The sequence below is a fragment of the Hyperolius riggenbachi genome, chromosome 11 (assembly GCF_040937935.1).
Source record: "Hyperolius riggenbachi isolate aHypRig1 chromosome 11, aHypRig1.pri, whole genome shotgun sequence".
Taxonomy (NCBI): domain Eukaryota; kingdom Metazoa; phylum Chordata; class Amphibia; order Anura; family Hyperoliidae; genus Hyperolius; species Hyperolius riggenbachi.
This window is the reverse complement of record NC_090656.1, coordinates 12,620,066-12,634,806: the sequence shown is the minus strand read 5'-3', so window position 1 is coordinate 12,634,806 and position 14,741 is coordinate 12,620,066. Positions and strand designations below refer to the sequence as shown.

General features: G+C 45.5%; 1 protein-coding gene across 1 annotated transcript in view; it reads left to right on the top strand.

The window, feature by feature from the left end:
- The window catches only part of SLC22A31 (solute carrier family 22 member 31), a 37,832-nt gene extending 25,168 nt beyond the window's left edge, over positions 1-12,664 (top strand). Inside the window, exons 5-9 of the mRNA XM_068261571.1 lie at positions 268-413; positions 2,871-2,979; positions 7,910-8,118; positions 8,203-8,314; positions 10,431-12,664. Of these exons, the coding sequence (XP_068117672.1) occupies positions 268-413; positions 2,871-2,979; positions 7,910-8,118; positions 8,203-8,314; positions 10,431-10,812 (958 nt within the window). The 3' untranslated portion in view covers positions 10,813-12,664. The remainder of the gene's footprint in view (positions 1-267; positions 414-2,870; positions 2,980-7,909; positions 8,119-8,202; positions 8,315-10,430) is intronic.
- Positions 12,665-14,741: the final 2,077 nt, after the last annotated feature.

The following is a 14,741-nucleotide window of genomic DNA, read 5'->3' as shown; positions in this document are numbered from 1 at the left end:
CAGTGGCAGAATGGAGGCTCGTGCAGGACCGGCGCAGGACAGGACGGCTGCTGGGGGCTTGGGCAAGCCCCAGGTAAGTAAAACTGTTTTGTTTTTTTCCAAGTTTACAGTTCCATTCTAAGTTTGGGTAGAAGGGAGTTGGCCTGTCACCAGGATTATAGACTGCAGGCAGAACCACAGACAGACATGGTGTTCCCTACGCGATTCAGACACGGGATTGCTGACCACTTGACATTCCTGATTAACGTCCTCTTTCTTTATGTCCAGCATGCGGCTGCTCCTCCCAGAATCCCCCCGCTGGCTCTTTGCCACGCAGCAGCTGAACCGCCTGAAGCTGGAGCTGTACCTCTTCTCCAGGGCCAACGGAGTGGACACCAGGGAGGACTTCTCAGGCCGAGACTCCCTCTACACAGGTGAGTGATGGATACAAGAGGACCTGTCACAGCTGAAGGAAACCTCAGGAACGCCACGTAGCATTATTGTAAGGAATAAAATTTTCTCCACCATGTTGCTGTAAATAAAACCGTTGCTCCCCAGCTTCCATTTCAATTTTACTGAATGTAACTTAAAGCAGACCCAAACCAAACATTTTTTTTTAATTTAAAATATTTAGTTGCACCACTCTGACACATACAAAGATAAATAAACACTCCGTCAAGCCTATTAGCATTTCAGTGCATACTTTTCACCCTTCTCTTTTCATAACTAGGGTTATACAGGTGGCAGCCATTTCTTCTGAGCTTAGTAGGAGGTATTAGATCATAGGTGTGTTTGTCATCAGCTACCCTCCCTCACAGGGGCGTCGTCTATTTGAAATCTCACACAAGCTGAGATCACCTCCCCTGTGACATCATCAGTAGCAGCCTGTGTTTTGTTTATCTACTCCACCAGTTTGCCGGATTCTGTCCCGGCAACATGAAAGGAAGGGAGGGGTTCCTCCAATAAATGTAAAATATTGTATATTTGTCATCATGCAGCTGAAAAAAGGCTGCTATTTATCATTATAAGGTAGAAAATAGATTTTAATTCTGAAATATTGGGCTCTATTCACAAAACCATGTGCGGTAACTCTTTTTTGGGTGAAAAATTACCTCCAGTTATAATTCACTAAAAATAGTGAAAAAAGTGAGTATTCACTAAAAATGTACCAAGTGTGATAAATGTTTGATAAAAGTGCGGTAAAACAGGTGATAAAACAGGTGATAAAACAGGTGATAAAACTGTCAGTAATAGGTACGGAAATAAAGCTTTTTTGACCACTGTAGGGCAGCCCATATACTTGCCACCCATTACACAGAGATGACCCAGGAAAGCCTGTCACGTTTAAAGTGGGACCTCAACTCTTGCACAGGACAGAAGGAAAACATATATAAATGCACCCTGTATGTATATAATTTAGCCTGTCCTTCCCCCTCATCTGTGAATAATCACAACTGTAATTTGACCTCTCAGCTTTGCCAGCTGGCTGCCTCAGCAGAGCAGCTAATGTGTAAACACAGGATGTTAACCCCATGTCTGCTTCCATGAAAGCAGGAAGTACATACACTGGAGATTGTTTGCTGGATTTGTATCAGCTGTAACAAAGAAATGTTTTTCTTTAAAGGTAATTATGCTGTTGCTTATCTTTTAGAGCAGAGAAGAATTTCCTCCTCGGCATCTATTAAATCATCTAAAAGACTGTACGAGGTCGGAAAGTGCGCCTTGAGATTAGACACACTCGTCTTTTCTGCCTTCTATGTAAAACTGACATAAACTCGAGCAAACAAAGCTCAATAGGCTCCATCCTGAAGGCCAAAAGCAGAGAAGTGATAATTATCACCTACCATTTGTAGGTGATAAAAACATCCTTAATTAACACCAACTTTTCAATTGAGAATCTCAAATTGGAGATAAATTTGAGGTAATTACCACACTTTTACCTCACTTTTACCGCATGAGGTAAAAAAAAATTGTGAATTTGAAAATGGAGATATTTTGGTCGGTGTTTATCACTACCTAATTTAACTCATGCGGTAACTCATTGAGAATAGAGCCCATTGTCTTTTTAATTTGTGTCCACTTTAAGGATTCAAATTGCTTATATTGTACAATATTCATTAACACTTAATTTTAGTCAGTGTTTGCCCATTGTAAAATCTTTTTTGCATTCTTAAATGTATTACTGGTGGCAACATCTTTACTGCTGGCAGGTGCATCACTGTGGAATGTTTGTGTGTTCCGAGTGAAACAAAACATCTGGTCTCCCAGAATGCTCTGTGTCCGAAGGCTGCGTGACCTATCTTTGTGATTGGGGACTCTGCAGTGACCAGGAATCTCATTCATCCTCCTGGGGCTGACTATTATAAAAGGTCTAATGCTAGGTACACACAATGCAATTTTCTGACAGATTTACTGTCAGATCGATTATTTCCGTCAAGTCCAATCTGATTTCCAATACATTTTTCAAACGATTTTCCGTTCACTTCAATGAAAAATCATAAATAAAAATTGATCGGAAATCCGATCGGACATGTTGGAAATAATCGATCTGACAGTAAATCTGATCTGACAGAAAATTGCATCATGTGTACCTAGCATTGGAGTGCCCACTAACTATCCAATTTCCAGAACCATCGGCCATTTGATCGTTGTGATCGATCGAAAACTATCGTTTGGGCCCAAAAACGGAGGAAAAAAGAATTCCATAATTCAGAACGATGGAACGATTTGTCGTTGAACATCATTTAACCACACCAGATCGGATTGCTCTTATTGTTGCTTGTTTGGAGATTGTACGGTTAATAGGCACCTATAGTTACAGAAGTAATCGCATGTTTCTTATAGATCTGTGAATTCGATCCATTCTTGCTTTGTTTCCCGTTTCTCTGCAGAAATCGATGCTTTGTGGGAGGTTCCGCCGCGGCCGCACTATTACTCTTTCTGCAACATCTTTGGCACCCGCCTGATATGGCGAAACGCCCTGATCCTGGGATTTACCACGTAAGTCTCCCCCTCTCGTTATTGTCTGGCCCACAATACGCAATCTCTCTGATCAGAGCGAGATCTGTCTCTTGGTCAATCTGCCCACACATCACTAGATTATGGGTACCTTTAGGGTTCGATGTCACTACAAAGTAGCTAAACGCGAAGCGCTACCGTTTTGTGCGGGTGATTTTACCGCAATTAGTGTGGTAAAATCACTGGACACTGTCGCGATCGTTCGAGAATCGCGGCAAAATGCTGCAGGGAACACGTTTTACGATTGCCGTCAATCTCAGAACGCCTGCAATTGGCGGTAGTGAGATCACTGCCATTATAATTGAGCTTGTGCTTTAAAGAGTGAGAAAAGGCCCCTAGACTCCAACTTGCCTCTCCAGTCTGGATCGTACTGCTAAGTTTAGATTGCAAGCTCTGCTTCCAAGGATGGAGCGCACACCCACTGGACAGCAGTGCAGAAAATGCTGCAGTCATGTGTGATGATGGAAGCAGTAATGGAGTGATGCCATTATAATATTCTTGCAGATATGTAACCAGGGAGTAGTACCGCCATGCAGTACACATAAAGGGGTACACCGCAGAGGTGGCGGGGCAGTATTTCAGCAATAGCATGGCACGTTGGGAGTGATGACAGGGCCGGATTCACCATAAGGCAATGTAGGCACAAGCCTACAGGCGCCTGATGAAGGAAGGGCGGCTCACTCCCCTCCCTGAGTGCCTTCCTCTCTCCTTCCCTGTGCAGAGGCCCAAGTCGAGTTTAAGGGCCCATTTCCATTTGAGCCGCACGCGTCTGCAAGACGCGCGGCGGCACTTCCGGGTCTGCGGGGACGCAGACGAATCTCATCAGCCGGTCCATGTACCATTTCGGATAGAGATGCCGCTCGAATAGCTAGCGCAAGCAATTTAGCCGGTGGTGCTATTGAACCCTATGGCAGAGTTTCCCTGCGTGATTTGCCTGCGGATTAGCGTGGGAACAGGCCCTAACTGAGAGGCTACTCACCTGACTCTCAGCATTCCACTTATGAGATCTACCTTCAACTGGGGGAACCTCTAGCTACCGAATACTTTGGGTCACCGCTAGCTAATTAAAGGACACCCGAGGTGACATGTGACATGATGAGATAGACATGTGTATGTACAGTACCAAGCACACAAATAACTAGGCTGTGTTGCGTTTTTTATTTCTCTGCCTGAAAGAGTTAAACATCAGGTATGCAAGTAACAGTTTCTATCCAGGTCAGGACCGGTTCGGGACTGGGTCAGACTATAGCAGTGATGGCTAACCTTGACACTCCAGCTGTGGTGGAACTACAAGTCCCATGAGGCATTGCAATACACTGACAGCTCTAAGGATAACTCGGGGAAGCAGAGGCATGATGGGATTTGTAGTTTTGTCACAGCTGGAGTGCCATGGTTAGCCATCACTGGACTATAGCATAACCCTCACTGATAAGTAATTACAGCCATAAAACACTTTCCTGTCAGTAAATGGTTTCCTGGAGCAGGGAAGAGATAAAAAGGGTCAATAACTCATAGATTTGAGCTCTGGCAGACTTAAGTGAAGGTGTCATTGAGCAGAGACAATGAAACAGTAAAAATGTAAAAACTAGATTTAAATATAAAATAAAGCTCTTGGATATCTAAAAAAAAAAAAAAAAAGTCATTTTCAGGAGATGGAGAATAGATACAATTGTTTTTCTCATCAGTTTATTTTCACCTTTGATGTCCTTTAATATTGAGGGTACCTCTGGCTACTTAATACTAAGGGGCACCTGTAGCCACCAATGCCAGGAAAGGGAAGTAAGGGAGGAGTGACAGCTGGAACAGGCAGCACACTTGCAGGGCAGTTCAGCGGGGTTTGTAGGTTCGCGGAGGGTGGAGTCTAGGGTGTTAGGAGGAGGTCCGTGCCTAGAGGCTCCTGTGAGGTAAATCCGGGCATGAGTGATGGTCGTTCTCAGATGAACTCTCACTCTCTAAGGGCATTGCTGTTATAAGTTAGATGTGTGTGGTTTGCTAGTGGGCGGAGCAGCAGCGTCTTATTTTGCTTCATAATGTGAGCAATCAGACGTTCCCACGTCAGAGTGGGCGGTGCCTTACTCTGAAGGAGGAGGCGGAGTTGGGAACTCAGATATATAAATCTACAGTAGAAATAAAATCCTGCGCCTCAGCAAATTAGCGTAAATTGATTGATTTTTAATCTTATTAATAAACACAGCTAAAAATAGATATAGTCATACAAATGTCATCGTGTAACTTACTGCTCAATACACCAAACCCGATATCCTGATTGAGGAGACCTGTGCAGTTTAAGCCCGCCTTATTTAGCAAGCGGCCGTGTGCACATGGCCCAATCAATAACCTGATCGATGGTAAAGTGTGTATGAGCCCAATAAAAAACATCAAACATACATACGTTCTAAAATAAAACTCAAATGCATATAAAAATTCCTATAAAATTGCCTGGAGGATCTCCTGTAATGAAAAAAGCATCTATGAAGCTTGACTTATATCCCAAGATCTTTGTGCAAATGTCACAGTTCCAAAAATGATTTCTATTAATTGAGTTGATATGCCTTTATGCAATAAGGTTTTTATCGATATAGCAAAGCAATTAGCCTCAAAGCAGTGTTGATCCGTATACTCACGCTACCACAGCGTGTATTCCTTCTTGCTGATGGTTGGTATTGTTCCTGTTACAGACGGAAATGTAAGCAGCAGCGGGGGGAGGAAAATTCCGTTCCGGTAAAATAACTTGATCCTGTATTGTAAATAGCTGCGGCCGACAGCTTCAAACAGGAAAGTCCTTGATTGAAAATCAGAGCCCGTGTGTGTTAGAGTCTCTGCGGGATTCTACCCGTATACCGGAAGTTAGCCGGAAGTAGCGATTTTCGTGACGTCACACGCAAATTCCTCCAATCACGGAATTTATTGGGCTCATACACACTTTACCATCGATCAGGTTATTGATTGGGCCATGTGCACACGGCCGCTTGCTAAATAAGGCGGGCTTAAACTGCACAGGTCTCCTCAATCAGGATATCGGGTTTGGTGTATTGAGCAGTAAGTTACACGATGACATTTGTATGACTATATCTATTTTTAGCTGTGTTTATTAATAAGATTAAAAATCAATCAATTTACGCTAATTTGCTGAGGCGCAGGATTTTATTTCTATTGTTTTTTCACTTTTGATGGGTATCTGAACACTATCCCATTTTTCCGTGCAGCCTTGCCATTTACATGTCAATCAGCGCTGCAATCATTTCCTTTGAAGATTATAAATCTACAGTCTTTGAGGCCTTGTTCACATAATAGGCATTTTTTGTAACATTTTAAGCACGGGCGATTTTCAAAATCGGCCTGAAAGGGCTTGTGCAATGATTCTCTATGAGAGAGTTCATATCAGAGCGGCTCGTTTGCGATCTGCTTTGAAAAGCGGTGCTTGGGCCATTTTTTTAAGCGATTTGCCTCAATGGAAGGTATAGGAAAAACGCAAAACGCTCACAGTCGCTTTAGCAAGCGATTGCATGAGCGTTTAAAAAAAAAAAATGCCTTGTATTTACGGATTTTTTTTTTCTGGATCAAAATGCTGAAGCGCTCTGCAAAAGCGCTTACAAAAACGGCCACAAAAACGAGCGGCCACGCATAAAATTGCGGGGGGGGGAGCGCAAAAAAAGCCCACCGCGGTTGACACGCGGGCCGAACGCAATGTGAACAAGGCCTGAAGGAGGGGATAGTAATCCAGTCATAGGCCTGACTGCATGAGACACTGGATGCATGGAGGATTATAGATCCGCATAACTAAAGAAAATAAAAAGGTAACTTCAGCTAAATGCTCTAAAAGTTTTAAGCTTGCCTGATTGCAAAGTTCCTACATGCGGCATCTTTTCAAAACAGAGCGTTTTCAGGGAATGCAGTGTTAGCTCCGGAATTCCCTGAATGAAGTCTTTGATAAAGCTGCAGGTACCAGGATTGGGATTTGGGGAATCACTGCTGCCATAGGCTTTCATTAGTCTAGCACTTTTGGTATCACAAGGGCCCATTTCCCACCATACCTAGGCGAATCCACATAGAAGAAAACACTTGCGGATTCGCATGCGTAAGCTTTTTTTTTTTTTTTCGTTCAATTTTTCTGTCGCCATTCATTACTATTGACATCCGCACACGAAAATGCCTAAACCGCTCAGATGGCGGTTTTTTTTTTGTTTGTTTGTTTTGTTTGTTTTTTTTTCTTTTGTCTGTGGGGAGGGGGGTGGGGGGAAGCGAATTTCGCCTGTAATGGAGACAGACCCATTGAAATACATTGCATATGCGAATTCGCATGCGGCTAAGGCATGCAACTCCGCCATAGTGGAAACGGGCCCTTAAAGTCGATCTGAGATAGACTTTTACTCATTGCAACACAATTGTGTTCCTTTCATATAGTTTATAGGGCATTCCTCAAGCCAAATACAATTATTTTTTTCAAATACTCTAATTCCCTATAAACTAAACAAGCCTCGCCCACAGCTTCTTCAGTGCCTTGGCACTCTGAGAGCCATGTAGCAAGGGCTTGTGGGAGCTTAGTCTGGGCAGGAGGAGGAGGAGTTACTAGCCAGAGATTTCAGAGGGAGGAGGAGAGGGGAGTGACGTTTTCACAGGCTGAGGGCTGTAGATACAGATCAGCTTGCCTGTGTAATGATCACAAGCACTACATGTCATTGTATCACAGGAAGAAATGATCATAAACTGTTGAAGCTGTTTGCAGCTAGATTTGTAAACGATCTAAACTTTAGATGTATAGGCAAGTTACTTGTTATAGTTAGTTTTTCATCTCAGATCTGCTTTAATGTTTCCTGGAACAGAGCGGAGTCCAGTAAAGCTCCTTTTTTCTGATCTAGTAGGACCTCCCCAGAGATCTGTGCTCCTCATACATTGTCTGTTGTCTCCCCAGGTTTATCGGCTGCGGGATCAGGCCCTGCTTTGCGCGGAATCTCATGGTGTTGGGCGGATCCATTCCATACTTCCTGCAGGCTGGCAGTGAGGCTCTGGCCTGCATCTTCCTGTGTATCACAGTCAGCCACTGGGGGCGCCGTGCTGTCCTCCTCCTCTGCACCATCCTAACTGGCCTGTGCTCTCTGCTGCTGCTGGCTCTCACACAGTGTATGTCCCTCATTCTGATTGGTTGTCTGATGATTTCAGTCACATGATTTCATCTCAGTAATGGTGTCCTCCCTCCCCCCACAGATCTCTTCGCCGGAGCCTCCATAGGGATCTCTGTGCTGGGCTCCCTCTGTGCCCACGCTGTGGTCATGTTGAGCGTCTTCTATGCCAGCGAGGTGCTGCCAACAGTCATCCGGTGAGCAGGACTCTCCCTGTGTTGTGTACTGTGCTGCTGTAACCTATAGCAACCAGTATCCGCCTCGCTCAGATCGGACAGATCTGGTTGCTACGGGTTACTGCACATCTCGTTGCTGTGTGCTCAGCAAGCAGTTACCAGTCAGCTACAAGCAGTTGCCAGGCAGCAACGAGCGGTTACCAGTCAGCAACGAGCGGTTACCAGTCAGCTACAAGCAGTTGCCAGGCAGCAACGAGCGGTTACCAGTCAGCAACAAGCGGTTACCAGTCAGCAACGAGCAGTTATCGGGCAGTTTGAGAGTTTGAGAGGCATTTCACTGCCTATCAACTGTCCGTGGAAAAGATGCCTAAATCCATCCTGTTTTTGTAAAGATGTTCCGTTAGATGCAAATAATTCTAAATTGGTGCACGGTGTGCTATTTTTATGCAAATCATTTCAGCTTGGAAATCAATCAAAGGCAGCAACTCCTTTTTCCATAAAAGGCGAATACCTACTGCGCCTATTCCTGGATCCTCATCAACTTACAGCTGCCTGCACACTCCCAGTCTGATGAAACCACACCTCCCCACTAATCAATCTGCAGGAAGGCGTGGCTTCCATTTACAGAACAATCCCTTCTCACTGATACAGAAGTGCAGGCAGCTGTCAGTCACGGAGGATCTGTGAAGCAGTCAGTAGTGGTTTCCTTTATTTCATTTTGCAAAATCAGCATTTTTTTTCAGCAAAACTTATTTGATACATAATTTTAACATTATTTTTTAAGACTGTTTGAGATGCAAATATTTTTTTTCTTTTTGTGCAACTATGTACACAGCTTGAAAATGGACCAAAGAAATGCAGCATGTGTTGGGTCTGGTTTCAGACTACATACATTTCCATATAATTAGCATAACATTTTACATCAACTTGGAATTATTTGCCTCTCATTAACTATGCCTACTCATTTTTATATTAGTTAAGTGTACATGAAAACTGTGCCTGAACTTAAAGTGCACCTAAAAGTGAAAGAAATATGGAGGCTGCCATAGCTGAGGACCTTCTGACAATGCCACTTGTCATCGGCGCTGGAATATTGAATTGAACGGTTTGTGCACATCAATACGTGTGGCTTAAGGCAGCTTATATAAAGCGCCGTACTCACTGCCCGACTGGTCCTGTGACGTCCTCTTGACATCGGTCGTCAAGTGATGCTTCTTCCTGCCGGCGGATATGCACGACATCACACGTCCGGAGGTAACGAGACTTCAAGCGATCACGGTACTTTGCGCAGGAGTCGTCGGGAATGTTAGCGATCCGATCTGCCGCGACTGTCCTTATTGCGATGTTTGCGTGGTCGTGTGACTGTCCATATCGCGGAAACGACTGTTCGTCGCTCAAAGAATCGTTGGTCGTCAGGAAAATCGCGATGTGGGTACATAGCTTAAAGGGGACCTTACTCATGATGGGGGAGGAAGTTTCACTTTCCTAGGGCTTCCCCAAGCCCCCTGCAGCCATCCCGTGCCCTCGCCGGTCCTCGACTATCCTCCGGTGCCCCGTTGTGGGTTAGTTTCGTTTTCCGCGTGCATCCTTGTACGCGTTACTGTTGTCTAGTGCGTCCTGCGCAAGAGCAGTAAGGGAAACCTCGTACTGCGCAGAACGCGCTTGATGCCGGTAACTCGTACAAAGATGCGTGTGGCCAGGGGCCTCTCAGTTGGGGGGGGGGGGGGGGGGGTTGGGGAGCCCCAGGTAAGTGAATTTTTTTTTCCCGTCTCGAGTAAGGTACCCTTTAAACTATGTACCCACGAGGCTTTAGAGTAAGAGGATCAGCAGGACAGCCAGGCATTGTGTAAAATGTCAGCCTCCATGTCCCTCTCAGTTCAGGTGTCTGTTAATGCCCCTAGTCATGCTGATCTTCTGGCTTGCTTTGGAATCGCTGACAGCCAAGCTCATCAGGAAAATCAGAAAGTTAGTGATCTGTTCAGAGGATCAGTATGACTGGCATTTCCAGGTGGAGGTCAGGAATGGCAGCCTCCATGCTTCTCTTGTGACAGGTGCTCTTTATCTCCTGACCCCAGCCTTGTCTCAGTGATGTGTGTGGATGTTGAAGTAACTTTCCTCATGTGATGTCATTCTGCAGAGGCTCCGGTCTGGGTGTGATTCTGGGGATCAGCATGTTGGGTCGGGCCTCTCTCCCCATCATTGTCCTCCAGCAGAAGTCTGGCTTCTTCCTGCTCCATGTTGTCCTGTCGTCCTTCTGCATCCTGTCTGTCCTCAGCCTCCTCCTGCTGCCCGAGACCAAAAGGAGGAGCCTCCCGGACACCTTGCGCCAGGGAGACAGTCTGCGCCGCCCTCCTCTGCTCCTCCAGGCCACCAACGACGCCGTCCCACTGCTGGCTCCAGGCAAAGTGCGCGCTGACTACAACCCTGACAGCTACGCCCGCCTGGCCAGCTCCACCAAGAAGATGATCAGGACTGGATCCAAGAGCGGAGAGGATAACAAAGCCCTGACTGAAGAGTAACCTAGGCCAGAGCTGCGGATACCAACGTGGCGCGGGCGCAGTGCAATACGTGGTCCACACAGCTATACTGCTGAGGCGGCAAACAGGAGCTGTGCACCTCCCACAAGAATGAATTCTGTTACAAATATGAATGCCTCCTCCAAGGGGCTTCCATTAGACCTCCCTACTGTGCTCAGATCATTCCCAGAATCCTCTGCTCACATTGACACTGCTTCTACAAGTCATTCTAATTCTATGGCGCTGTGAGGAGACCTGAATTTGGCACAGGGACGTTTCTTTATACCAATAGGAAGGGCTTTGCAGTGTCTTCTATCATTTTGCTGAGTCCCTATGCCCTGGAACCAGCATGCACAGATGTTGCAGGAAATGGTGATTGTGGTGAACAGACATGTCTAGTACCTGTTAGAGGTGATTTATTGAACACTAATGATCAGAATCCAGAAACCGTGGTTCCAGTTGACACCTCATCGTTACACGTTCTGCTGTGCCTCGCTATGTCCCCCTATCTTTAGGCGATTCTTGGTAAGTTGGGACCCTCTACAGAGATATCCCTGTGTCTGCACTTAGTGTCTACCCCTCAATGGGTCTCTATGGAATACTCTGCCTGAAAGTACCCCACAAGCCATAGAGAAATAGTTGCTGCACTGGTCTGTCTTAAGAATCTAGGTCCTTCAGTCAACAGCACACATTGGGCTCAATTCTGGTAGCTATGTGAGGTAAATATATTTATTGTAGGTAAAATACCTCATGCAGTTTTTTTTTTGTTTGTTTTTTTTTTAGCAATTCTGAAAGGTTTTTCTTTTTTGAGGAGGGTAGGTGTATTTGATTATGTAGTAACCTATGACAAGTATACTTGCAGGCGACCCTTATTAAAAAAAAAAAAAAAATCCAGTAAATATTTAGTTTTATTTTTTTTTTCCTACACAGCCTGAATAGGAACTCCACAAAAAACTGCAAAATGCATAAAAATTTACTTCATCTCCAGGTGCAGGCAGATCTTAGGCCTGGTGCACACCAAAAACCGCTAGCAGATCTGCAAAATGCTAGCAGATTTTGAAACGCTTTTTCTTATTTTTCTGTAGCGTTTCAGCTAGCGTTTTGCGGTTTTGTGAAGCGTTTTTGGTGTAGTAGATTTCATATATTGTTACAGTAAAGCTGTTACTGAACAGCTTCTGTAACGAAAATGCCGGCAAAACCGCTCTGAACAGGCGGTTTTCAGAGCGGTTTGCGTTTTTCCTATACTTAACATTGAGGCAGAAACGCATCCGCAATCCAAAAAATGCCTCACCTCGGGAGTATGCGTTTCAGCAAAACGCCTCCCGCTCTGGTGTGCACCAGCCCATTCAGATACATTAACCAAGCGTATCCGCAGCCGCAAGCGGCTGCAGACACGCTGAAAAAGCCGCTCGGTGTGCACCAGCCCTTAAACTGATCGGCAAATTATGTGCTAAAATGCCCCCTAATTTCCATGAGAATAGCTGTTTTCGGTATAAATTAATGCAAATTACCTCACAAATTACCTCATTTACTGCATGAGGTAAAACATGACTAAAACCTACTAGAATTGCTAAATGTCATTACCTCATGAGGAAAAGTACCTTCTATGAGGTAATTTGTTTGAAAACCCTTCCAGAATTGAGGCCAATATCTCCACCAATAAGGAGACTACGCTCTTCTCCCCTGTGTATGGATAATGTGGCCTCCCATTGGAGAGCTGTCATCTCCTCTGTGCACAGATGATTCTAGCGGATAGATTCCTTCTTTGAACAGATATTTGGCGGAGGATCTATCTGTTGGCCTGTTCAACCAGTGTATGGCCACCTTAAAGGACACATCGGGCGTTTAAAGGGACTAGGAGCTCACGAAAAAAAGAAAAGTTGTACTCACCAGGGGCTTTCTCCAGCCCAGTGCTGGTCGGGAGGTCCCACGCCGGCGTCCTGGCTCCTCTCCTTCTCCCCGCTCCGGTATAGCTGACAGGCCGCAGCCCGGGCGACACTCGGTGGAGTGTCGGGCTGCAGCTTCCGCGTATGACGCGGATTACGTCACACGCCGGCCGCCTCGCGTCATCACGGCGGCCGGCGTGAAAGTACTGCGCATGCGCGCTTTAATCGCGCATGCGCAGTACTTTCACGCCGGCCGCCGTGATGACGCGAGGCGGCCGGCGTGTGACGTAATCCGCGTCATACGCGGAAGCTGCAGCCCGACACTCCACCGAGTGTCGCCCGGGCTGCGGCCTGTCAGCTATACCGGAGCGGGGAGAAGGAGAGGAGCCAGGACGCCGGCGTGGGACCTCCCGACCAGCACTGGGCTGGAGAAAGCCCCTGGTGAGTACAACTTTTCTTTTTTTCGTGAGCTCGGAGTCCCTTTAAGGGCCTGTACACACTGCTGCGTTTTTAAAATTGCATGTTTTTTTTTCATTGCAAGGTCTTATGAAAAACTAAATCATGATGACCTGTACACACTGCTCCGATTTGATTTTTCTATTTTCGTAAAGGCTTTGCGGTTAAAAAAAAATCTACTTACCCGGGGCTTCCTCCAGCCCCTGGCAGCTTATGTGTCCCTTGCCGCAGCTCCCCTTCCTAGCAGCCCATGGACAGGAGTGTTCTGTGCAGGCGCAGACGGTAGCACGCTCACGCAGGTGCAGAAGTGGCAGACCTTACCAGGCCGCCGGCTGCTACAGAGGGGACCCCGGGACAATGTCTGGGATTGGAGCTGCGGCGAGGGACAGATAAGCTGCCAGGGGCTGGAGGAAGCCCCAGATCAGTTTTTTTTTTTTTTTTTTTGTAATGCCTGATGTTTCCTCTAATTGCCATACCTGTGTTTGCCTTCCCTACCAGCAGATAAGCTTGCTCTTTCCCACTTAGCTGCACTTTTATGTACTTTGCTCTGGAATGTGTTTAGCGGTTGTGCCTCGCTGGCTGCCCCGGATCATTGGTCAGAGAACACTAGTTGGACGGTGCTCAGCCGCCGAGTCTGTGAGATGTGACAGCCAGGTCACTGTGACATAGATGAGACCAGCTTAACAATGGCTGCTCCAGAGAGCTCTATAAGCTGTACAGTCACTAGGATATTACCCCGTCTGGAGGGATGATCAGTGAGATGCAAATTCTTCTGAAAATATGTAAATTTTATGCAAATGTATGCAGTTTGAAAATGGACCAGTCAATTCAACCCAGGTTTAAATTGATTGGTCCTTTTTCAAGCTGCATATATTTGCATAAACATTTGCATTAAAGGGGCACTATGGCAAAAAATTGTAAAATTTAAAATTTGTGCAAACAGACAAATAAGTGCATTTCTACCAGAGTAAAATGAGCCATAAATTACTTTTCTCCTATGTTGCTGTCACTCACAGTAAGTAGTAGAAATCTGACAGAAGCAACAGGTTATGGACTAGTCCATCTCTTCATAGAGGATTCTCAGCAAGGCTTTTAATCATTATAAAGATATTTCCTAAAAAAAGGATTTAAACAATGATGCTGGCCAGCTTCCCTGCTCGCTACACAGTTGTTTGGCAGTTGGACAGAGCAACTGCCATTCACTAAATACTTTTAAAAATAAATAAATACCTGAGAATCCCCCCATGAAGTGATGGACTAGTTCAAAAACTTTTGGTTCTGTCATATTTCTACTACCTACTGTAAGTGACAGCAACATAGGAGAAAAGTAATGTATGGCTCATTTTACTCTGAAAAAACGTACTCCTTGTTTGTTTGGATGTTTTTTAAATGTTACAATTTTTCGCTATAGTGCCCCTTTAACTTGGAAGAATTTGCTTCTCTTTAATCATCCCTACCCGTCTGCAGGCTGCACTGAGCACACATAGGGTGCCCCCTCCTGTGTATGTAGATTGTACATATATATGGGTCAGGGGGGAGGAATCACAGGTTATTTATAGGACCGTATCCACTGACACGTTTTGTGGGTGT